At 41.9% G+C, this 24,176-nt stretch overlaps 1 protein-coding gene across 6 annotated transcripts in view; it reads right to left on the reverse strand.

Moving 5' to 3' along the window:
• KCNQ5 (potassium voltage-gated channel subfamily Q member 5) overlaps positions 1-21,875 on the reverse strand; it is a 300,316-nt gene extending 278,441 nt beyond the window's left edge. For 5 of the 6 annotated variants that reach the window (XM_062571068.1, XM_062571070.1, XM_062571069.1 and 2 more), the window contains exon 1: positions 21,496-21,872. In XM_062571068.1, coding sequence (XP_062427052.1) covers positions 21,496-21,872 — 377 coding nt within the window. Of the gene's footprint in view, positions 1-21,495 lie in introns of all 6 variants that reach the window. The other variant, XM_062571072.1, reaches the window with a different exon arrangement.
• Positions 21,876-24,176: the final 2,301 nt, after the last annotated feature.

The raw sequence follows: 24,176 nt of genomic DNA on the forward strand, positions 1-24,176 counted from the left end.
TCACCAGGTTTCAGAAACTGGCTCAGAGAGATTCACCAACTTCTCTGCAAAGTTACGCTTCTTTGGAGGGGTAGGGGTGGACGATGAACGGTTAAATGTGGAAGTCAGCCTGCCAATTTCTTCAAAAGCTTCTAATGCTCTTAATCAGTGCCCATTAGTATTCCCCCACTCTCTTTCTCTCTGCCCTTGCTTTCAGCTCCCCAACCCTACTGGGTACTTCTAATATTGAACTGTTTCCCAGACCACTGGAAACAGTGAAACTTTTCTGTTAGGGTATCAGTCTCCTCTGTGACTTCTTCATGAAAAATGCAGCAAGAAACTGCATCAGAAATCTCTGGAGCAGGAGTCTCACTATACTTCCACATGTTGGTCATCCGCAAAGGAGAGGGGGGAAATGGAAAAGAGAAAATGGATGGAGAGAAGGCCATTGGGAATTTTTAGCAAAACTTTCTCCGGACAGAAAAATATTGACTCACAAGCATCAAAAACTTTCATCATATGGAAAAGATTGTTCCTCCTCCTCCTTTATAAAATGTGGAGTCTGCCAAATACTTTCACAATTTCAAGTGAAAAAGTCTTCTTAGTGAAGCTCAATACATTTTAAGAGGTATTAGATAGTTAATATTGAATCATAGTATTCATCTAATGCATACAATCTTTTTTCATATTTGGAAAACTGAGAAATCAGCTCAATACAGTTAAAACATTAACCAGTTAATATTGAAGCACAGTATCTATCCAACACATTCATATTTTTACATTCGATTTGCAAAATACTGTGAAGCCAACGCGTTGCAATTTGGGATAGAGGTTTTTTTTTTTATTCCAACATTTTCACAAGACAAAAAGCATTTTCCATCAGCTCTGGCTAATGATTACCCCTTTTACACTATGTCTCAGGGAGGTATCACCAAAGGAGCTATAAATTATCTAATTATCTCTGGGTACGTCTATACTGCCAAACAAAGAAGAGCAGGCAGAGATCTTTTGCATCCTACACTTGAACACTGCAGTCGTTCAGCCCTTGGCTCTGTTTCACTCTCCAGTTCTCCCTTCCCAGGACAACGCCTTGACCACAGGGCAGAAGGCAGTTTTGTCCAGAGGTCCCTCCTCTTTTAGGAGATGAACAAGATGACCACAGACCTGGCTCTCCTCATCCTATAGCATACCCAAAAGACACTCTACTTTCAGGCATCACTGTGTCCTACTCCACAGGTTGTAAGACACATGATTGAAGTTTCATGCTAGAAAAGCACCATTCTGGTGGGCTGCAGCACAGTCCTTTCAGATACTTTGAAGCAAAAACCCCATTAACTGCATGTAAGGTCTAGAGGACTACCACCAAAACCTCAAGAGACCCACGGTCAAGTCCTAGGTAGGAGAGATGCAGCCAGTTGATGCAGCCCCTAAGAGCCATAGAAAGGGGAAAGGCTGCACCATTGCACCTCGAGATCAGGAGCTGCTGTATTCAACTCCTGTGCGTGTGCGCGCACATATATATACACACGCATAATAAATAAAAGCTCTAAGTCCACTATATGGATGGATGTTCTAGCTGCTCTGTAGTTTGTTGGAACAGATTCACTTGAGGTCACTATTACTGAAATGGGTTAATTCTGGCATGCCTTTAGCAAGAATAAACTAGCTTATATATTAAACAACAGTTAAAGCTCATACAGCATAAGCCCACCTATCGAGTGTATTCCTGTTAGATCAAAAGGGGGAAGAAAAAAAGAAAAAGGTCAGAGAAAGGAAAGGCAAGGCTAAAAAAACAGTAGAAATATCATTTTTATATGCAACACAAAGCAATATATGTTCATTCACATCAATATTATTTTTAAAAACTAATTGTGTATGGTTTTTAGAATAATATCTTTATGAAAAATTAATGGATGTTTTTCCACACTTAAAAAATAAATCAAAAATACCACAGCAATTTTCCAAAATTACAGTTTCATTGGTACACTTCTGCTCTTTGTGTCTCCAATGTTACTTCATTTTTCCTTTCTTGGTAATTCAAAGATGTTGTCCACACTATTTAATAAAGCTAAGAGACACTCCCTAAAATTCCATTATCTGCTTACTTAACTAGATTACCAAATATATTTTAAGCAAATGAAACGGAATAATTTGGTGTACACTATTTAACATACAAATTTGAAATATAAAATCTGTATTTTAAATGATGTATTTTTTATTTTAATTATATATGAAATTTATACACAAAGGAATTTTAGTAGGGGAAACAAACAAGAGTATATATTTTTCAAATGTACATAAAGATGCATTGTAGGGGAGAAAGGCTGACCATAAATATAAAAGCACAGTAATCCAATCATAACAGTCAGCCCACTAAAAACTTCAGTGCTGACTCTCCAGATGTGCAGTAGCTACTGCAACATCAGAAGACCAGCCCAAAGGAATGCCAAAGCACTTGTGCGTCTCACGCTGCCGTCACGTGATGGACATTTATTGGTACCTACAAATAAAAACCATGCCCACTGTCATTCAAGGGTAGAGTTGACACCACGAACAAATTCTGAAAGGAAGCAGATTAAAACCATGGCTCGAACTCCAAATTAAGATTAAGAGTAGATTTTTAGCTTTCTTAAAAGAATACGCTAAATAGATTTTTCCTCTATGGCTTTAAATTCTACCTGGTTCTCTTAGAAAGCAAATACATAGTATTTTCAGTACACAAAGATGTGTGATTGTGTGCCATGATAGTTTATATATTTCTAGTTTATTTGGTTTATTTCAAGGAAAACAATATTGTAATTTGCTGTATTTAATTGCTCCCAGGTGTTTCTCAATTAATACCCATGAGGTTTTTACTCCATTATTTACACACAAGCCATTAAGTACTTAATCATTTTTGAGGCAGTTGACATTTAATCTGTTCAACATAACCCTGATCTTCAAATACAAGGAAACATTTTTCAGATATATTTATTTGTAGGAAAGAATTATAGTCAATCTGCCTTGCTTCTCCTAGAGATAGGCTCAAATCCACTTATTAGGAACCAAAAATTATCAGGAGCAGATAATTCCTGTGTCCCATTGAACACAAGCTGCTGTTTTCAGGCCTGTTTTCAATTAGCATCATGCACCAACTGCAGTACCACTAATTAGCACACCTTTTGGAAGGCTGACCATACAAATCAAACTACAAAGACTACAGAAACAAATTCACTTCCCAAAGCAATGCCCCAAGACAAAGCTATAGGAAACCAGTACAGAAATTTGTTGAATTTAACAACAGTGCCTGTTCTATACAGCTGCTCTAAGGTTACACAGGACACCTAAACTTTCAGGATCCCCCATCTAGCACATTCCATATGTATCAGAGTCAGGATTAATTAAACAGAATCACATATTTACCAAAAGACTCTTCAGAACAAGTACAATGAGAATGCAAAGTTAAATGGTATTATTTTTCTCCAAATCATTTTTAAACCCTCACTTGTATTTCTACTTCTTGTGTGCCTGGAAAGTTACACAAAATCTGATGCTTCAGGGCTACACTTAATTATACTGGGCATCCAGAAATAGGTGAATCTGACTCAGAATTTCTGCATGCTTTGCCAACCAATCAAACAATAAGAAATGCAAGCTATGGTTAAATTAAGCAATAAGACACCGCAAGCTGCAAGTTGTGGCATATCCGCATACACCACACCGCAAGGAAGAAGAGCACAACAGGAAGCCTAGTTTTAAAGTAGCAGTTGTCCTCACTACCGCTAAGAATATCATCACAACCAGGACTGCAAACTCAGCTCATACAGTTGAAGTTACAGGACAAAGTATTCTAAACCAAATGTTAGAAAACTGGATTAAACAGAGAACTAGGATATTTTTCTGCTGTTATAAAAAAAGCAGTGATATTTGATATTTTTGACTGCAGTTATTACTTATCACCTTTTTAACTCTTTGAAAGTGAAGCTAAGAAGCTTTCTTGTATGTAAACAACTGCTAATAATAGATAATAGTGACATGGTTATTTTTACATCAATCTTTCACTATACTGATAAAAGGCATGGACAACTAATACAGGATATGAAGTGCTATTCAAAAATGGTGCTTGTAAAAGTGTGGGAAGTTTGATTACTCATGAGTGATGGGACCATATACCAAACATGCAAGAGATCCAAGTGACTTATAAAATCTTGATATCACAAGATTTATTTTCATGATGCATATTCTGAGAGAAAAGAAAAATATTAGAAAATAAGTGTCTCGTATTTTAAGAGAAGAAAGTCAAATTCCTCAGTGATTCCCTTATGTGCAACTTCATCTACTTATAAAAGACTGCAAATGCCATGAAGTTTGCATTTTTTTTTGAAGGCTGTAAGGATTTTTTTTTAATTGGCAGTATGTGTCTTTCTCCTGCCAGTCCAATTGGTTTAATTAACACTTGCAAATAGCAGTAAGGGCAGAGATTGCACTCCTATCATCAGGAGTGTATTTCAACCATCAAATAATTACTATTTACCAGTTAGCCAACAGAAGTTAACTCTTACAGCAAAAAAACTTTATAAATACATACGTACGTACATACACACACACACAGAGTAACAGAAAAGTTCATAATCTGATTTGTTTATTGACTATTTTTGATTGATTTTCAACTGTTCATATTCATATACACCTTGAATCAGGTGCACTGATGCTTGAAAGGTGTCATTATACCCCACAAAATTCCCAGTCACCTGGAGAAACAGCAAATTTCCTCACTTGATAAGCAGTACTGTGTGTAGACACAATCTCCAAGCCAGATTTAGTCCCTTTATGACTAGACTCTGACAAATGGGTACAAAACCAGAAAAAATAGCAATTCACATCCAGACTTAGTCATTTACCTTAAGCTAAATAAGTAAGTGGGGGTGCTGTATTTTGCAAGCAGTACAGGACATATGCGCAAAAGACCAGATTCCCCCCCCCCCCCCCCCCAAAAAAAAATCTCCATTCTTGTCCAGGTCTGTTCACTCTGAAAGAGCTCAAGTGCAGCAGATGCAAAACAATTGTTTTACTCTTTTTCACAGCACTATGGAATCAGATTATGCCCATAGATTAGACTAAAACTGGTCCCAGACACTTCAAAAGAAACGTATCTCATCACGAGAACGTCAGGGTATTTGTTTTCATGTCACAAGAGTGATCATTATTAATTACTGACTTAGAGCACAAACACCAAAACAAAGTAATAGATTAAATCCCCACGTGTTCTCTGCCTAAATTTTAGAAAAGCTAAAAAGTAATAGTAAGAGAATGGAGCTGACAACCCTAAAGCAATTATAGTCATTGATGATAACTGCCATAATGACAGCAACAAAAGGAAACAAATAAGCGAACCCTGCCAAAACTGAAAACTTTCCATTAAAGGCTGCTTCTCCAGAGAGCCATTATAACCTTGCTAATTCAATCATCTGACTAACTTGTAAGGTCATTTTCTAAAGGCGAAGTGACAAGGTTTGAGTTAGATGTTAAAGGGAAGGTTAGAGGTTTTTTTTTTTTTTTTTTTTTGTTTGTTTGTTTGTTTGTTTGTTTGTTTTTCTTTAAGGTTGATAGTATGTCCTAAGCGATGTGGCAATAAATTCATTCCAAGCAATGTGGCAACTTGACACCAACTGCACTGGATGAAAAAATACATGTTTTTGTTTAGACTGATAACATAAATAACACTCTTTGTCTATATTCATCATGAAACAAGTTGTGCTATTAAAAACTACTTTGCACAAGGGCTGCAAACATAATATACAGTCAGCTTTCAAACTAAAACGTGTTTAAGACTTGTTTGAACAACTGGAGTATTTCCTATTGATTTTAGATTAGGAACATTTCCAGATTTCCATGCCTGCAAGAGAACAATCTTTTTCATTTCTGAATAAAACTGTACATAATAAAATATGTTATTTTGTACCATATCATTTTCCAAACTCAATAGTTACTTTTGTGGTAGTCTTTTTTTCATGACTACTTTTAAAGGGAAAGTATTTTGCCACTTATAAGCTATGTTACTCAGTGCAAAGGGCTAAAGCAAAGATCTAAAAAATTATCTAAATCACACTGTGATACATTTAAGCTGCAGGTGATTTAGAATGTAACATACCAAAGAACTCAAACAGAATTTAGTTTAAATTACACAGCATTCTTAGAAAATTCAAGCATACTAAGATAAAGTATCCAATTACCCCACTGATTTTTTTGCTTGAGTAAGAGTTTCTAGATTCAGCCTAGAATTAATGGCTAGTAAACAGTTTTAGGATTTGGCCTGCTATTTGTATCTGCCAAAGACTTCTCTATCCAAAACTACTAATGCGTGACTCAAAATATTAACTGTACTTTTATTGATGAGTGCATTAGTATAGGCTTTTGTACAAATGTTTCTGATGGAGCTTTACCTTCTAACTGGAGACTAAGACAACCCATATCAAAGTCAGTTTCCAGTACCTGAGTTTTGTCACCCTTCCCTTTCCTAGCTGCTTCCAGAAGCAGCAACAATTTGGCATAGGTTTTGCTATAATCCTTTCTGCAGATACTCACATAGCTCAGTATTCAAACAAACAACAAAATATATATATACACACACAAATATAGAAATATAAATATATGTATGTGTGCATGTGTGTGTGCGCGTATGTATATATACACCCATATTGAGTGCATCAGAGTTTTCTGAAAGCCCAAAAATAATGTGAGCTGAATGCCAGGACAGTGTTGGAATTTTAAAGGAAAGAAACCACTGTGACAGAAGCGGTGCTCTTTTCACCTCTTGTCTACGTTCACTGCAACCTCGCAGGCGGATGGCCACAAGCAAGCCCTCATGTTGCCGTTCTTGGGTGAGAAAGGAGACTGAGTTAATCAGAGGAGGTCATCTCTCAGGAAACCAACTGGGTGCACACAAGAAGAAAAAGTTGACTGGCAGAATGACTAGAAAGCCAGTAAAAGGGAAATCGAATATTCAGAGAGTTTTGTTAAAAGGCTGAAATGCAGAAAGTGACTGAAACCTGTAAGAAGAAACAGAAGTTTCTCTTCATCTTTTCTGTTGGAATAGGAATCTGGAAACATTGGTTCATTCTCAACTCAGAAGCTTGCTGTGACTTGTTCCTTCATGTTAAAGAAAAGAAAAGAAAAGAAAAAAAAAAAAAAAGAGGAACCAAGTCTTTCTGGTGTTTTTTTTCTTCTCAGGATAAAAGATCTGGCATTCTTGTTTTGCTTTGTCTTTGGGGAAGACAACACAGAAATGAAGATGAGTAATGTTTCAAGAAAGTTTGTGTTCTCTTTTGATTTGCTACAGTTCTGCCAGCTGAAAGGCCATACACTTCCAACCTTCCCAGGGTGTTCTCTGATGCCCTAAAAAGGCTGTAACAGCAAAAATGAAAGACAACTAGAAGAAATCAGTGTACGTGTGCAACAAATTCTAAGGTCTATTCTAATTAGCACAATGTTTTGAATGATCAATGAAGAGATGAAACAGCAGATGCAATGTACTCAGCCTACCTAGGCACAATACATCTCAATTTGAAATATCCATCACCTAGAAGTTAGCTGGTAAAATTTAAAAAATTTATGCATGTCTTTTACTTAAAGATGCAGTCCCATCCTAATTCACAAGCAAAAGTATTTTTCTTATTCCTATTTTTGAAAGACTCACATAAAGTTCATGCCAGGTACTTAGTCTACCAAGTTAGGTACACTCCCAAGAGACAAAGCAATCATGTCATAGCAATAGGATCAGTTGAAATGAAGTTAGTTAGCTCAAGAGCATTTAGTCTCTCCTCACGTCGCACTACAGACTGCAAAACAAAAGTGCACAGACGCAGAAACCTGTTTTGAGAGAAGTAGCTTCGTAAGAACATACCTGAAAAAAAACTACACTAATTCATACCATAGGATTTGACAATAGCCCATTTCAGAAGAATCCACGAGACTAACATCATTTTGATCTCCCAGAGTATCCGATTGACTGTTCTCCCTAGTTCTTTACCAGTCTTAATTTCTGTTGGTCTTCTAGCTCCCAGCCTCAGAAAAAATCATGAAACTTAACATACTTCTACAATTATCAGCATGTTGTTACCCTTACCAGCGTATAGGGAAGCTGGGTTACCATTCTGCTTGTTCTTCCACCAATCATCCATTTATCTAACTTGGTATGTTCAGACAAAGCCAAATAATGTAGGAAGAACTCTCTTATTAACCATGCCACATATATATAGAGCATTCATAAAACTGCTATATTCTGAAATTCCCAGACTAACGTAACAGCTTTATAGATACCAAGATAACTGTTATTTTCAAAAACTGAAAAAATATACACCATTGTTTTAGTTACAGGTATTTGGAAGTTATGTTTACTTGTAGTTACTTAGAAGTTTATCCTATTAGAGTTTTTTTTCTCTCAATAGTTTATTGTTGAATCAACAGAATTTCCACCACATGCTACTGCTGTTGTCACAAAGTAAAAAGGACCAGGTTCAGGTGCTTCCTCCCCTCACTGCCCTCCCCACTCCCCCTGTAATGAATCATGTAAAGTTTACTTTCTTTAGCTTTTTTTTTTTTTTTTTTTTTTTGCTTTATAAATGCAATTTTTAAAAATTAATTAGATACCTTTTACAGTTAACCTATATCTCTAGATTGGAAAGGAGCTAGATCTGGGCTCAAAGGCAGAGGTGATACAGCCCAAGTGACAGCCACTTGTTGAATCCAGACTGAAGGATGTTGCAAGAACTAAAGTAACAAGAGTTTGAGTGACAGTTTTAGCTGCGATGACAGATAGATCATTGAGATATTGGGTAGAAAAAAAAATGATACTAGGAATGATAAAGGTCCATCTCAAAAACGATGCCTTGGTTACAGGCCTCAGTAAAAGAAAGAATGATACTGTCTGCATTAATTCAGAAAAGTAGTTGAGAATGACATTCTTGTATACTATACTGACCAATGCCATTTTATTGCCTTTCCATATTATTCTAAGAGAAGAGGCAGCTATTCTCATCCTTAAAGATTTTTCACTATACTTGCAAAGTATCTAAAACAGTAATAAATGACTAGAACACCTAAGCACAAAACTGATACAAATACTCTGTTACTTAATCACGACCTTACATCTTCCACATTTGTTACGCAGAAGAAGGTTATGGATTAGTAACATCCTGTAGAGTTTTAGCTGTGTGTAGTATTACAATCATTTTCACAAGGTATTACAGTAATTTTTCAGTATGTTGCATTAATGTTGGTTTTAATCAAAGCAATAACATCAACATTTTTTTTTCAGAACACAGAATCAGCAATTCCTAGGACGAGAGTACAAGATAACTGGTTTTATCCTCTTGCCAGGAAACAGTCTTAGCTGCATCTGCAGTGATTTGTTGCTGTCACCTGGACACCCTCTAGAGGTAGGCAGGGAAGCTCTCAGTATAAAAATTAAGCCTCAGAGCCAGACTTGTAACAGCATAACCAGCCAACATCAGGCATCCCTCCATTCAGAGACAAGCCTGAGCGAGGGAAGTTTTACTGCTGAGCCATCACAACACAGTAAATAGAGCAGGTACCCGGCGGGCTCATCAGACCCTGCTGTACCGCACGCACTGGGCGGTGATAAACACTGAGGCGCTGGCTCATCGCAGGGTGCTAAAGGTAGGTCTGAGCCGGCCTCGCGAATAAACTCAGCCCACTCCCAAAGTAAAAGCATGCTTCAGACCTCATCTGACTCGTCTCTTAATTATTTCAAAGATCTTTTCAACTGATCATGTTCTCCTCCAGGATCACTTTTATATCACGTCTCCATTTCAGAGAGATTTTCCTCTTTCATGCTAAAGACAGAATAAGCAAAACGTGCCAAGCGTTAATAAACCTGAAAAAACACAATCCAAATTTTAGAATCATACTTCTTAAATACTGAATTTGGAGATGCCAAAAACTGTGATGTTTTAATATATTTGAGCTTGCAATCACTATCCACTGTATTATATAGGCTTAATTGATTAAATATTATTTAGGATTAATTTATTGATGATAAACACAAGTCATAAAGCCCATGATAACTTTGAACTGTAGTGAGACAATTTACAGATATGGGCAGGTTAAAAAAAAAAGAAAAAAACTGGAGAACAAAATTACACAAAGGCTTTTTCAAGGTAAATAACCCTCTTCTGACATTAACTGGCATGAGATCACGCTTCAGTTTGGTATAGATATTTCAGTTGATGTTTTCCCATCAACAAAGGGTAGAAACAACACAATTCAACCTAATTTTATATATTTTAAATGGTTTTGGTATTTCACAGATACTGTTAATTCAGCCACAGTTTCAAGGAGAAATCCCTGGATGCGAATAAGATGTATTCTAATGACTTCATTCTTTCCTGCAAAAATGTCCCCAAATATCAGCCACCTCAAGGGCATTCTGAAGTCCGGGACTTCAGATGCGCCCCAGGTCTTCCTCGAAAAATAAACATAGCCATGCTGCAGGTTAGAGATTAGGCTACACTCTGGCGACCCGGCTTCACGTCTTCCTGTCCACAGAAGTAGCAAAAAAAAAAAAAAAAAAAAGTGATCTAAGCTCTAGCAGAGTGTGGACACAGATCTGAATAAAACAGCTGAGACTCAACCTCAGCACGAAGGGAGAGGACGCTGCCGGTGGCACGGGGACCCTCATCCCCAGCACAAAGTAAGCCTCTAACGGCCATCAACAAGATCAGCCGGAGTCTGGAAAAAGAGATTTTTATCCTGTGCACCCTGCTAGCCAGTGTTATCTCGCAGATGCAGACAGCCCTACAATTAGCCGTACCCCTGTCCCTTTGACGGCAGGGCCCGGGGGGGCTCCCCACAGGGGGCCGCGGCTCCGATCCCCACGGGAAGCTGGGAGCACAGGTCGGAAATGACCGCCCGCTCGGCGAGCCCGGCAGCTGCTACCAAATGCCTCTGCCGTGCTGCAGAGCTTATTTATTTTGTTCTTGCATCACACTAGCAGACACACATACACACACACAAACACAAAAATACATGGACATTTGCCAAGGAAAAAGCACTTGGAAACACAATCGGGTAAGGAGTAAGATTTTCACTACGTCAAAACTTCAATGCAAAAAGATGTAAAGATCAATACCATGTTTTATATGTCCATATAAAGTCCAATAAATTGGTTCACATTGGAGCTTCAGCTTGATTTCTACAGAGAACAGATAACAAAAGGAAAAAAAAATCAACTAAAACTATATTACTAATAATATAAAGCAAACATGTACACATGCCTACCTTTAAATTAACGATGTTCAGTGTCAATAAAACAGTCTAGTGTATTTTCTTCAGTTCTACCTCACCTTGATAATTTGTTCCCATCTAGGTACGTTCCCATACATCTAGGTAGCACCTCCTACCTCTAAAATTTCACGAGTGCTCTCATTATAACTCTTCCTACACAATATCTGCAGACAGTGCAATCTACCACAGAGCACCTGCACATATACCGTGTGCTAGCTATTAAGATTTCAACACCGGCCTTCATCCCTCCGTCCGTGGATCACTGCAATCACTCCATCACTCCAATGAGTGCATCTTCAGAAGCTTTTTAAACATATCTCTTAGACAGATGCTTTTTCACTAGCATGCAAAAGATAGAGCTTTTATCAACGCTCGCTTTGGTGGTTTCTACTACCTGCTACGTAAGGGCCTAAAAAGTATTAATAATATCACTAAAACAGCATGTCTACAAGTACTCCCAAGATGAAAATTAAAATTACTTCCAAACTGCACTTATAATTCAGGATTACCACCTGCCTCATCCCTGCATACAATAATGGTCCAATCCCAATATCCTGACTATGTGATTATTTGCAGAAACCACATCATGAGTAAAGTTTTGTCAGCAGGTAGTGTGACTTTTGAGGAAGGCGAACTTCTCTCCAGACAGTATCTCCCAGCAGCAAACCAAATGATTGTTTCTGAGCTGAAAGGGATAGAAATACATATATTTGAACAAACTGTTTTATTATGTAAAGATTTACATAACTAAGATGTTAAAATTTGCTGCTTTTTTTAATTCCGAACTCTGCTTCATCTTTAGTCTAGGCATGCAATTTTTAATGGCGCATCTTCTCAAATAAGAAAGCATCTACAGGTGAAATGACCAGCAATTCAGTAAATCACTAAAGTGCATGCACATTCATTGCAACTAACTACATACAGCACAGGAAATGTACTGAAACTTCCTTAAAGGAACTAGCATTTAACTATCACTTCTAGTAAAAACAAGCAGGTGGAGTCAGAGGCATAAGAAGAGCTGCCTCTCAACTGCAGTTTAGCAAGGTCTGGAGGCCAAGCCTAGGAGAAACCAAATTGCCAACACTAGGCTCATCTTTGCTGCAAGTCGCTTGCTCCCTCTGTACATACACTGCTTTGCATTTCCTGCCACCAGCAAGCATCCTTTTGCAGAGAGTAGTAAGGACTTTTACTACTAAAATATATGCTCTTTTCTATGGTAATGTTTCATACAACACACGTGATGCAAACTGACTCCACTGGAAGTACAAAGACAGGTCAGAGAAGAAATGCAGGTTTCTTTCCTCCTAATAATTTTAGAGACTACTTCTAACCTCAGTCAGCATAACTTTCTCAGAAGTAAAAGCATTTTTGAAGCTCGTGCATTTTTGTGTCATTTCCTGGCAACATAGCAGTGCTTCTTCTCCAGCACAAGGCCACATAAAAAGAAACATAGCACATCATCTGTTTGACAGCAGAGGCTGTCGTATACGCACCACTCTCCAGGCTTACCACACTAACTTTGACTGATCACCTGTCATTCTCGAAAGACATGACAGTTTTGACATTAAAACTAGAAAAAAGAAGTTACTGATACACAGGAAAGACATGTCTCTTGGGGAGACCCACCTACCTTTCCAAAGCCAGTGCCAAATATACTCATATTTGATCCTCCACTCTCACCATTTACAGAAGTGCATCCAAAACAATTTTTCATCTTAATTTTCCCACAAAGACCCTCTCAAGTATGTCAAGATCCTCACAAGTCATACATTTATGAAAGGTCCCAGCAGTAACTTTTAAGCGCATTCCTGCCAACAGAGCTTGGAAAAGAAAGATTTGCATATTTGCTTCTAATGGATAATTCTCAGATATCAGGGCTATGGATGAGCTTAGACTACAAAAAGCAATTAAATTTAATGCACTAGAAGATGCTATTTCTGACCGACTGACCTCAAAAGGGTCTGTACAGATGCTCTAGCCTAAGAGACTAGTGAAATAGGAAGATATCCAATTATGTGTTAGCTAACTTTTCTCCTCCACCTCCCAAAGCAGAAAGATTTTATTCTCTAGGTTTTGTCATATTTGACTTTTGGCACTAGCATGTTGACACCATATGATATCTGGTATGATTGCAATAAAAATGAAAATGCTACAAAAATCTTGAAAGGCTTAATGTGTTTGCTTTTTTAAACTAGGGAGTCTCAAAGCAAGAAGGAAGCCAAAACAAACAGGAATATATTGCTTAAATCAAGAAGTGGGCAGGTACAGAACTTCCTTTCCTCATCATTTCTAATCAGTTTAAGAGCATGATTCATTTGTTAAACTTCATTCTGTACAAGTGTGGAGGAAAAAAAAAAGTGAATTAGTCTTTGAATATACAGTAGAATAATTAAAGGAAGCTACAGGTATCATATGCCTTTGAAAATCCTTTACTCTTAAGAGAGTGCTTATATATACATTTATGTCCCTCATTGACAGAAAACATACAAATACACGCTTGAGTATTTTCTTGGATGAAGGCCTAGCAGATGAAGTCAGATATACATATAGCTGGAGTACTACGATCACTTCTGAATCGCTGGACCAGACGTACACAGAAGTAATCACACATTCTTTCAAGTAGAACGGCACCAAAGACTCCGCTTCAGTGCCCCAAATGATGAATGTTTTGCAGAGCTCCCTGTAACGCAATTACACTGCAACTCAGACAACTATCACAAGACAAATCTACCGTTCAACAGAAAATTGACAATACTGCTTGACCAAGTGCAGCTGCCCTGTAAAGCAGCCTTTGAACTTCTAATTAATAACTTTTAAGGAAGTTTATTTTGACATAAGCTCAGCAACAGCTTAAAATTATTTTGCAAATGATAAAACTGTACCTCTGATGAATTTTCTTCTTAAACTGATGTGCCATGGGTGGCGGTCCCCAGGCAATCTAAATGCGCTCCCTTACAGGAAATCTGTAAACCAAACTCTTAAAAAGCTCTCACAGAAAATAAAAAGAAAAAAAATAGATACACAAGTTCTCACAAATTCAGTATGATTTATATCTGTAAAATATCTCAATATACTAGCATTAGTAACAAAAAAAATAGAATAATGCATGATCTGTTGTGTGAGTACTCTGCAAAAAGGGAGGAAAACAAGATTTACTGTAAGGATAAACAGCTGCCTCATTAGGAAGACTCTAGCAATGTTAAAGATTTTTTCATTAGATAAGTAAAAAAAATGCAGTAGCTACTGTGAGCAGAAGACCCGGTTTGGTTTCCATTAAAATCAGCGGTAAATTTCATTAATTTCCATCAGTCTTAAAATTTATGATAATCAAAATATGAGTCATATAAAAATGTTAAATACCCAGCAATTAATTTTTATCTGTGGATTATTAAGAAACAATTGCCATACAGTACTGAGTTCTATTTGGAATATCAGGAGGGGAGGAGGTTACGTTACCTAGGAATAAAAACTTGTATACATTAATCTTTTTTATATTTATATAAATATATATAAAAAAGATTAATGAAATGAAACGTTATTTTCCATTCCACTGAAATGATCATGAAAAAATTCACTGCATCTTCATGAGTACTAGTAAATATATTAATGATGATTATTATAATGAATAATGAGCGCACTACTAAGGACTGAATGAATATAAATATTCCATATTGCTGATGCTAGAAATGATTTGCAATTATTAGAAAAATGCTCATTCGCTTGAACTTTCATCAGTTCAAGAAACTCAATTCAGCTACAAACAACAACAGCAAGAGTGCAAATGGATTTTAATAATCTAGTCACTGCACTGAAAGCACACCAAATCTTAAAGCAAAATCAGAAATCATGATCTTTGCACAGAAGTCAGATATCCCAGCAGAAACTTAAGAAACTACAGAAAAGTTCTTTAGCTCATTAAACGATGTCTAGAACCTACTCTGAAAGTCTGTCACACAAATACTGTCTTGCAGGCAATTAAAAGCTTTCCAAAGTCCTTCTTGAATCCCCCAAAACTAATACTCCTTGGAGACAACACATATTTCATGCCACATTATGCTTTCACAGACTGCCTGATTCTTGGACAGAATCTATTATTCCAAGCAAAATTTTTCGCCGCGTGAGGCTTAAAGTGCACCAAGAGATCCCATGTCATGCAAGACCCTCAACAACACAAGAAGTGTAACACCCAAGAGAAATTAAAGTGAATCTAAGATTAGATTGTAACTCTCAACATAATAAATGTTAATTGTATGATTTTTGCATGAGGGAAAAAGGTTGTAGCAAAAAGATGGCTATAAAGAAAGTTCTGAACCCATTCCTTGAGAAACATGGAGAAGAGATAAAGATGACCCTACTCATTCAGGTAGTGCATTTATCTTTAAGTTCCAAATCCAAACACTGCTCTGATATACAGATTGATGTATGAATTGTGTATTTGTAACCACATACACAATTCATAGTTCTGTTTGAGAATCAAACATCATGACCGGTACAAGAAAGCCCATGTGTACGGACTTTGATCTGTTGAAGTCTTAGCAACCCTTTCTCAAAGTACTGGATCTTTCCAAGATTATATACTGTTGAACCACAAAGTAAGGCCAGCACAGAAAAGCAAACTTACTGGACCAAGCCAGAGAAGATTAAAAATGCAAACCAATGCAAGTAAAAAACGTTACACATCTGACACTTATCTATTAAAAATCCTGATGGAGGCAATAGCTCTCTGGAAAAAAAGAAGGGATGTTACATATTGCTATACATTTAACATGTACATATATATGTGTATGTTGTCACATATGCCTGTGAAGGGTTCCAGAAGAAGACTGCTGTTCATGGGCAACACTAGGAAAAGAGAATGAAAAGTGTTTTTACCTATTTCATTTTCTCTACTGATCACAGAGAATGTGCTGGAGTTTTAAAGACTGCAGTATTTCTGTCTCTATGGTTAGTGCATGACAACTAAGATATAAGGATTAAGATATTCAGTACAAGAAAATACAGGAAGTGAATATAAAAAGTCAAACTAAGAGAAAAGTGGAGCTCGGCATCTGGTGCAGAATAAACCAATGCATATGCATCAATTTGGGCTGAAAATCCACTGCTTGGGTAGCAGCCCCCCTGAAAAGGGCTTTGGGGTTATCTTGGATAGCAGGTTGAACACAAGCCAACAACATGCTGTCATCAGAAATAAGGCAAATGGCCTACTGGAGCATGTTAGATGAGTGTGGTCAGCAGCCTGGAGAAAGTTATCTTTCTCCTCTACTCAGTGCCAGTGAGGTCACCCTGCTGCATCTAGTTTTGAGCACGCCAGTTGAAGAGGGTTGTGGAGAAGAAGGGAAAGACCCAGGAGAGCAACAAGACAGTCACAGGGCCTAGAGTATGTGCCTTAAGAACAGAAGTTGGGAAAGATGAGCTTGTCAAGTTGATCTAATAGCAGCCTACAGTGACTTGAAGGGACGTTACAAAAGGGAAGAAGCCAAGTTCTTCTTGCTAGCACCAGAGAGGCAAAGACCACAAACAGCATTTAGGAGGTTCAGACTGGCCAAAAAGACCAAAAAGCCTTTTACAACAGAAAGGTAGTGCAGTTCTGCAACAGGTTACCCAGACAGGCTGTGGGACCTCCATCCTTCAAAGTTTTCAAGACCCATCTAGAAAAGAGCCGGGTGGATTTGACTGAAGAGAATGTCTTCAAATAGGACTCCATGATCTTCAAAGCCCCTTCCAAACAACATTTAGAATGAGAAATATGCATACATATAAAATCAGACTGCCTCAGATGAGACAAAATGCTGCAGATTCATACTGAAGTGAGTCTAAGTATTTACCATCATTCATTGTCACTGTCTGAAAGAAAATGCTTACTGAAATTTAGGTGACACGTGAAATAGTTTAAGATTTTTACCTTTTCAGTAACCTAATATGATTTACTTTGCCATATATCATTTATGCTGTCAACATTGTTATTTGTAAATGTTATTTTTAATGTAAATATAAATACAATGTTATCTTAACAACATTAGGCCCTGACTCTGAAAGGGTTCCTGAAAAGAAGAAAATCTTAGCTCTATCTATAGAGTCCTAGGAATCAGTACATTAGATGTCCTAAGCTGGATAAAAGAGAATGATAAAATCATGTATGCACTTTCTGACAGTAGGAGAAAAAGCAAGTATTTAGGTTTTTGCACATACTGCTTTTTAAATAAGAATGTGGCACCTCTCTAATTTTATCAACAGCACAGTATGATGCAGCGCCATTAGCTCAGATGCAAAGAAACTGCTGTTCAACAGCCATTTGATCATTAGTAATCCATGCCTGGAAAGCAGATTCGGATAACTAAAACTGCTAGTTAAATCTTTAGTGGCCTCATTTGATTTTCTCACAAAATCATTTTTCAGTCTTTTCCATGAAGAATGCAAAAGACAAGAACAGCATCACACCGCATCATAAGATCATCTAGCACAGTATCTGGTCTCCAGTAATGAGCAATAGAGGATGCCCATGGAAACATATCAAAACAGGTCACGCAATGTGATACTGTCCTGGTGTACTCATCCAGTCCTCTGCAATTTGTGATTCAGAAGCTTCCAGAGCAAAGATGGGGGCTTTGTAATAAGAAGGACATACCCAAAACATTAAAGACTTTTGGCATGGAATATATCATAAAGTCAATAAAAACCAGAAACTTTATTATTCCTGAAATAAATCAAACTTTTTAAATTAGGAAACCTATGCAACCAATTATATCATACCAGTATAAACAGTATCAAAGAGCAATATTGTTTTCTGAACAGCTTAGGCCATCTCTTTTTCAGAATGTCAATTAAGACTAAAAGTAGTACAAAATCCTTATGACAGTTGAAGATGAAACCCAGAGTTAAATTTGCAACAAATCTGGAATTCCCCTTTGATCAGTCAAAGGCAATGTCATGGTATTTATTCTACATTCTTATCAAACCAAACAACCAAAAAGAATGTAAGTAAACACCATGAACAAAAGAAGAAATCCTATGACATCCCAAGACATGGTTTTAAAAAGTTTCAGCATCATAGCATTTTAACGTATGTGCGCATGTTAAGTATGCACATACTCTGCGCGTATGTGATGTGGTGTGGCATAAATATTTTACTAGCAGGAGTTTAAGTTACTGACTCATTACTCACAAATGGTATGAATGTTCTTTTCTGATTTTATAAGTGTTCACATTTTAAGTGTTCCTAAATGACTAAGAACAGAGGACTGTGGTATTTGAAAAGCAGTTTTTCAAAAACTTGCAGCAAAGATCTTTGATTTTCTTCAGGACTTCTATGCAACAACCTACTGAGGTACACATAAGGGAGCCAAGAAACATGTAATTTATGGCTCTACTACCCAACATAATCACACCGAAGTCAAAGGCCGATGCTCAAGAGTAAATACGCAATCTAGTAGCAGAAGTTTGCAGAACAGCTGTCTTTCCCAGCATTTTGAAAGTTTATACAAATAAACTAACAAGTTGACTTCTGAATGTAGGTCACAACACTCATTCCTCAGGTGGCTGGCCTTTTTTTCTTATTCAAAAGGGCAAAAAGCAAAAAAGATGAAAGCGCACACTACACACAATTCTCAGTTCTAAAGGGTTTTTTCCCTATGGAAATGAGAAATGAAAATATCATTGGAGAGATGGTTTCTTATTGGCTAATGGTGCTGAAGTCCTCGTTCTTTATTTCAAAAAAAAAAAAAAGAAAAAGAAAAAAGAAAAGGAAAGAAAAGGCAAAACCTAAATAAACCTACGTATCTTAAACATTAAATTGAAACTCTGGAAGCAAACAGGTTATTTCAACTTGCGTTATCAGTGGGCTTCATTTCAGAAGACCAACAATCCAGACCAAGTCTAACAGCTGTTGGCCCATTTCCTCTAACAGGAACGGCACAGGGCTATGAAGGGCTCCTCTCCGATCATGAATAGCTTAGCAAATGTAGGAGCAGATGTCTCAACCACACACTTAGTAATGTCCTTGGAAATCTAAGTTACTTGAGTGTTTCAAGACTTTCAGGTAGATAGATCTGTCTTTTTTTTCACCCCCCCCTTTTTTTGATTTCTCCAAAAAAAAAAATGTATTTTCAAAGATACAGTTGTGGCTGAATCAGGTGGCTGGAAAAAAATGAACCCACAACACTAAAAATACTGTATAAATATTTGTGGTCATTAATTCAGAATGATATAAATGCATTAAAATAACTTTTGGAGTGGCAGCCAAGCTGGTCAAATTGACATCCAAGGGAACCTGAAGTATCCACTTAAAATGCACCTTAAAAACAGGGCGCTTTAGCAGCAATAGATTCTTAAAGGTAGTATTTTAAGTAGGTGCCTTTATATTACAATAATGTTTCAAGCTTTCACACAGATCTGCTCAGATAAAATGTTGGCATTTACAGGTGCCAAAATTGCCATTTGCAATTAAAAATTAAAATTGGCACTCTTTCTATGCAGGCAATTATCTAAATGCAGCTGGTGATCTTCCTTGTTTACAGTGCTGCTGTGTCATGACTTCACTCTGTTTGGAATTTTTTTTTTTTTTTTTAAGGTTTAAACTTCTCAGCTTTATTTCCCTCTTGAATTTTATTTGTTTTAATCTTCATCATGCTCTCAGAGAGAAAGGTCTAAAGCTAAAATTACAGATTTTACATGGCAACTTAGGATAGTGCAGTAAGACAATTCTTAGCAAATACTTCAGTGGTTTTCACGTTAAGTACCATCTATTCCATAGGAACAGGAGTCAGCTATTAAGAACTCAAATAGCAGAATGTACCAAATAAATGCCCTCCAAGAAGGTGGTTCTATTTGCAAATGTAGATTTTCACTGTGAAATAACAGAGTAAGCAACCGTACTGAGCAGAACAAAATAAAACATTAAGTATATCTCTATTGTTTATCATCTTTAGCAATTTTGATCTACTACGTAAATCTATCCATGAAGTATCTCATTAATCATGCAGCCATATTCCTGGCAAAATATTTTTTCAGCTATTAAAACTGTTATTAAAGTAGGGTTTGGGGATTCCCCTACTGCTGGGAGAAGGGCAGGGCTTTATGTTATCAAACATAGCTTTTAGGGAATAGTTGCTTTTTTCATCAAATCTGCTATAACCACTTAGTTTTTCTCTAACAAGTACCTTGGAAAACACAGTTATGTACAGCACATCAGTTAACCCTTCCATTTTCTTGAAGACATGTTTTCTACGGTCAAACACAAATATCTTGGATGATACTGAAGATCAGTTCTCTCCACCTTAACGATAATAAAATCCAACATACTCCACCTGTTATTTATTGCAACATTTTCATCTAGGACTACGATCTGTCGCACAGACCCCATGCTAGAGGCTGCACTGCACGCTGTATTGCACGCCCTGATCAGCCACCCAAAGGGGCTTGAGAGTTGGGCCTGACTACTACCAAACCCTGTAAGAGCAAAAGAGCTTATTTTTTAACGAGCAAGGGAATACAGCTCGGACGGTGGAGACGGACACTTTTATAAGTTTCACAGGGCAGCAGCAATAATGCTCTTCAAGGAGCAGCGCAACAGCATGCGTGTTTTAGTCACACGCTGCTTCAGCGTGAGGACAGGGCGCTCACCCAGCAGTTACTTGCTAAAACAAAAAGCACAGAAATGGCAAATGCCAGAGGAGCAAGGCGAGTGAACTGTTAATTCAATCAACTACGCTGTTCGGCGGTTCACCGAGCCCCGGCCGCTGGGGACCTTCGGCCGAGCACTACGGCAGCGCCACGTCCATTAACAGCGGCCCCGCCGGGGAAACCCGCCCGGCAGCGGCCGCGGGACGCTGCAGCTGGACGTCGCGCCCCACTCGCGACCTTGCCCCGAGGCCGCGGCGACGGGCGCTGCGAGGAGGCTCGTGCCCCCGCGGGGCAGCGCGCTCCCCGCGCCGGGCCTTTTCCGCGGGACGAACGGGGCCGCCGCTCCCCCCCCCCCCCCCCCCGCCCCCGGGCCCCGCGCGGGAACTTCCCCGTGGGCGCGGGCGCCCCCGCGCCGCATCCGCCCGGGCGCTTGAGGCGCGCCGAGCAGCGATGCGCGGGGCAGCACGAGGAAGAGGAGGAGGAGGAGGAAGGGGGCCCGCCGCTCCGCGCCGCGCCGGCTCTGCGCACCCGCGGACAGGTGCGGCCAGCGCCGCGGAGGGACGGGACGGGCCGGGAAGGGACGGGACGGGCCGGGCCGGGGGCGGCCGTACTCACACGAAGGCGTGGTAGATGAAGGCCCAGCCGCGGGGCCGCTCCAGCACGTTGTACAGGTAGTTCTGCAGCCGGCGGTACTTGGCGTTTCTCCGGCAGCTCTGCCCGCTGCTGTACGACAGCGGCTTCCCCAGCAGGCTCATGCGGGCTCCGTGCTTGCCGCGGCGGCCCTCCCGCAGCCCGCCGCCGCCGGCGGGGGCGGCCGCGCCGCCGGTGCCCAGGAGCAGCAGCCCGTCCCCTCGGGCCGCCGCGTTCACCAGCGCCCTGCCCCGGCCCGACTCCACATCCTTCATGCCCGCCGCCGGGCGCCCCGCCGCGCCGCTCTTCACCCAGAGCGCCGCGGAGCCGCCCTCCTCGCCGCCGCCGTGGTTGCGGGGCATGGCATCACCCCGGGCGCCGGGGCGGGCGCCGGGGCAGCGGCGGAGCAGGGCGCGGGCGGCGGCGGCCAGGCACGGCGCGGCGGCGGGCCGCAGCGGGCAGCGGCGGCCGAGGGTCTCCGGGCGGCGCCCGCGGGGCGGCGGGGCGCGGGCCACTTTGCTCGCCCGGCGCGGCGGGCCGGGCTGCGGCAGCTTCGCGGGGGGCCCCCCCGCCCCCGGGAGCGCCCCGCGCCCCGCCGCTGGCCGGGGCCGCTGGCCGGGGCCGCCGGCCGCGCAGCGCCGCCCGGGGCGCGGGCGAGCGGCGGCGAGAAGCGCTGGACGGGGCGGCGGGGAGCGGCGCGGAGGGCGGGCAGGAGCCGGCGGCGGCGGCGCGGCGGGGGGCGGCGTGCGCGGCGGGGCGCGGGCAGTACCTTTCGCCGCCCCCGCCCTCCCGCGGCGCTCCGCTCGGCCGGGCAAGCTGTTGCTCGGGCTCCCGGCGGCGGCGAGGGTCGGCGAGTAGCGCGCCCCGGGGGGACGCGAGCCCGGCTGCTGGCGGCGGCGGCCGGGCGAGCGGCGGGCAGGACGCGGCTGCGGCGGGCTACGCGCGCTCTCGGGAGATGTCCATTTAAGTCCGCGAAAGTAACAAAAGTGCTGTAAGTCTCAGCGGCGGCAGCCCGCGGGGAGCGCGGCGGGCGGCGGGCAGCCCGGGCCGGCGCCGGGCGGGGGTACGGCGGGCCAGCAGACGGGAAGTCCCCCGGCGTTGCACAGTCCGACACGCCGCTCTGGCGTTTCCTCCGTGCCGGGGCCCGCGCGTCGGCGAGCGAGTAAATCCCAGCGGCGGCGGCGGCGCGGAGCAGCCCTCCCTCGCGGGCTCGCCGGCTCCCACCGGGCGCCCGGCGGCCCCAGCCCCGGCGAGGTGCGGTCAGGGAGCAGCGGTGCCGACGCTCGGTGCGCGCAGGAAAACAAGGCTCCCCCTGCTGAGGACGGGCGTTTAGCTCCCCGGCGCATCAAGGTGAGTTTGCAAAATAAAACAAAACAAAATAAAATCCACTCCAAAATAATAACGACATTTAAAAAAAAATTCCTCCGCAGCCCCGGCCGCTCCGCCAGCGCGCCCGGAGCCGGCGGGGCGCAGCGGGAGCCGGGCGCGCTTGGGGCGCCGTTTATTGCCGGAGCTCGGCGGGCGCCCCCGGCGCCCCCCCGCGCCCGGGAGCCGCGTGCCGCCGGCCGCCGCCTCACGTGACGCCGCGGCCCGGCTCCCGGGGCCGCCCCGCCCCGCGGCTCCGCGCGGGGGGAGCGCGCGCCCGCAGGTGGCGGCGCGGGGCGGCGCTGCGCGGCGCTGCGCGCTGCCCCCGCCCCGGCGCCGCGCACGGCCCCGCGCAGACCGCTCGGGGCGTTAAGGAGTCCGCGAAGTTTGGGGGTTTCCGTAACTGCCCGCCCGCGCGGCCGCGCCCGCCTTGCGCGCTTTCGCGGAGCGCGCGCGCGCACGCTCAATTTTCAGAAACAAAACGCGCGGGAGCAGCGAGGGAGCCGCTGTGCTCTGGCTGCGGGCGCCGGCTTGCGAGGAGCTGAGCACGCGTGGCGCTGGCGTGGCCATCACGGGGCTTACGGACTGCTGCAGAGGCCCTCGGGCGGGCTGTCTTTGCGCAAGGAGTTTTGTCTTCTTCCTTGCTTCTCTGCACTTCCTCCTCTAGCGCAAACACCCGCAAACAGGAACTTACTGAGGTGAACCCCAGCGGGTTCACGCTCACAGCAAGGGATGGCAGAAACAGCACACATGTCAGAACAAATGTTAAAGAGTTGGTATAAGTATCCACAGCAACTCCATTAATATTTAAGCTTTCCAGTAGCCCGTATCTACTCTTCTTTCTTTGAATTGGAAATTGAGTTAGTTAATCCTTCATTTACGACTTGTTTGCATTTCTCTGTTTTGATATGCAAGTGTTTATAGTCTTTTCAAATTTTCTCATCCCCGAGTACCCATTTAGAGCAAATATGTATAGAATGTCTTTTGAAGTTGGTTGTGTCGCAGTCGCTATGCTTAGATTTGTACTGTGCTGGCTTTAGTCACTTGAGTAAAATATTTGAGGATTGATACTCAAATTCCCCAAAGCTCAAACATGCAGTTAAGCTGCGAGCGCACACTGGCTGGGTTTGCCAGCGCTGTAAGGCCCCAGGCCCGCGCGCGCTTGCCCAAGAGCTTCGCGCAGTGGCCGTGCCTGGGCGATCTGCTCTCCAGTGGGCTGCTTATGGCAGTGCAACTAAACACAGGCATCGCTGTTGGCAGGATCGAGGCTTTAAAGTGGGAACTATGGGCAATAAAACGTG

This window comes from Rhea pennata, chromosome 3 (genome assembly GCF_028389875.1).
Source record: "Rhea pennata isolate bPtePen1 chromosome 3, bPtePen1.pri, whole genome shotgun sequence".
Taxonomy (NCBI): Eukaryota; Metazoa; Chordata; class Aves; order Rheiformes; family Rheidae; genus Rhea; species Rhea pennata.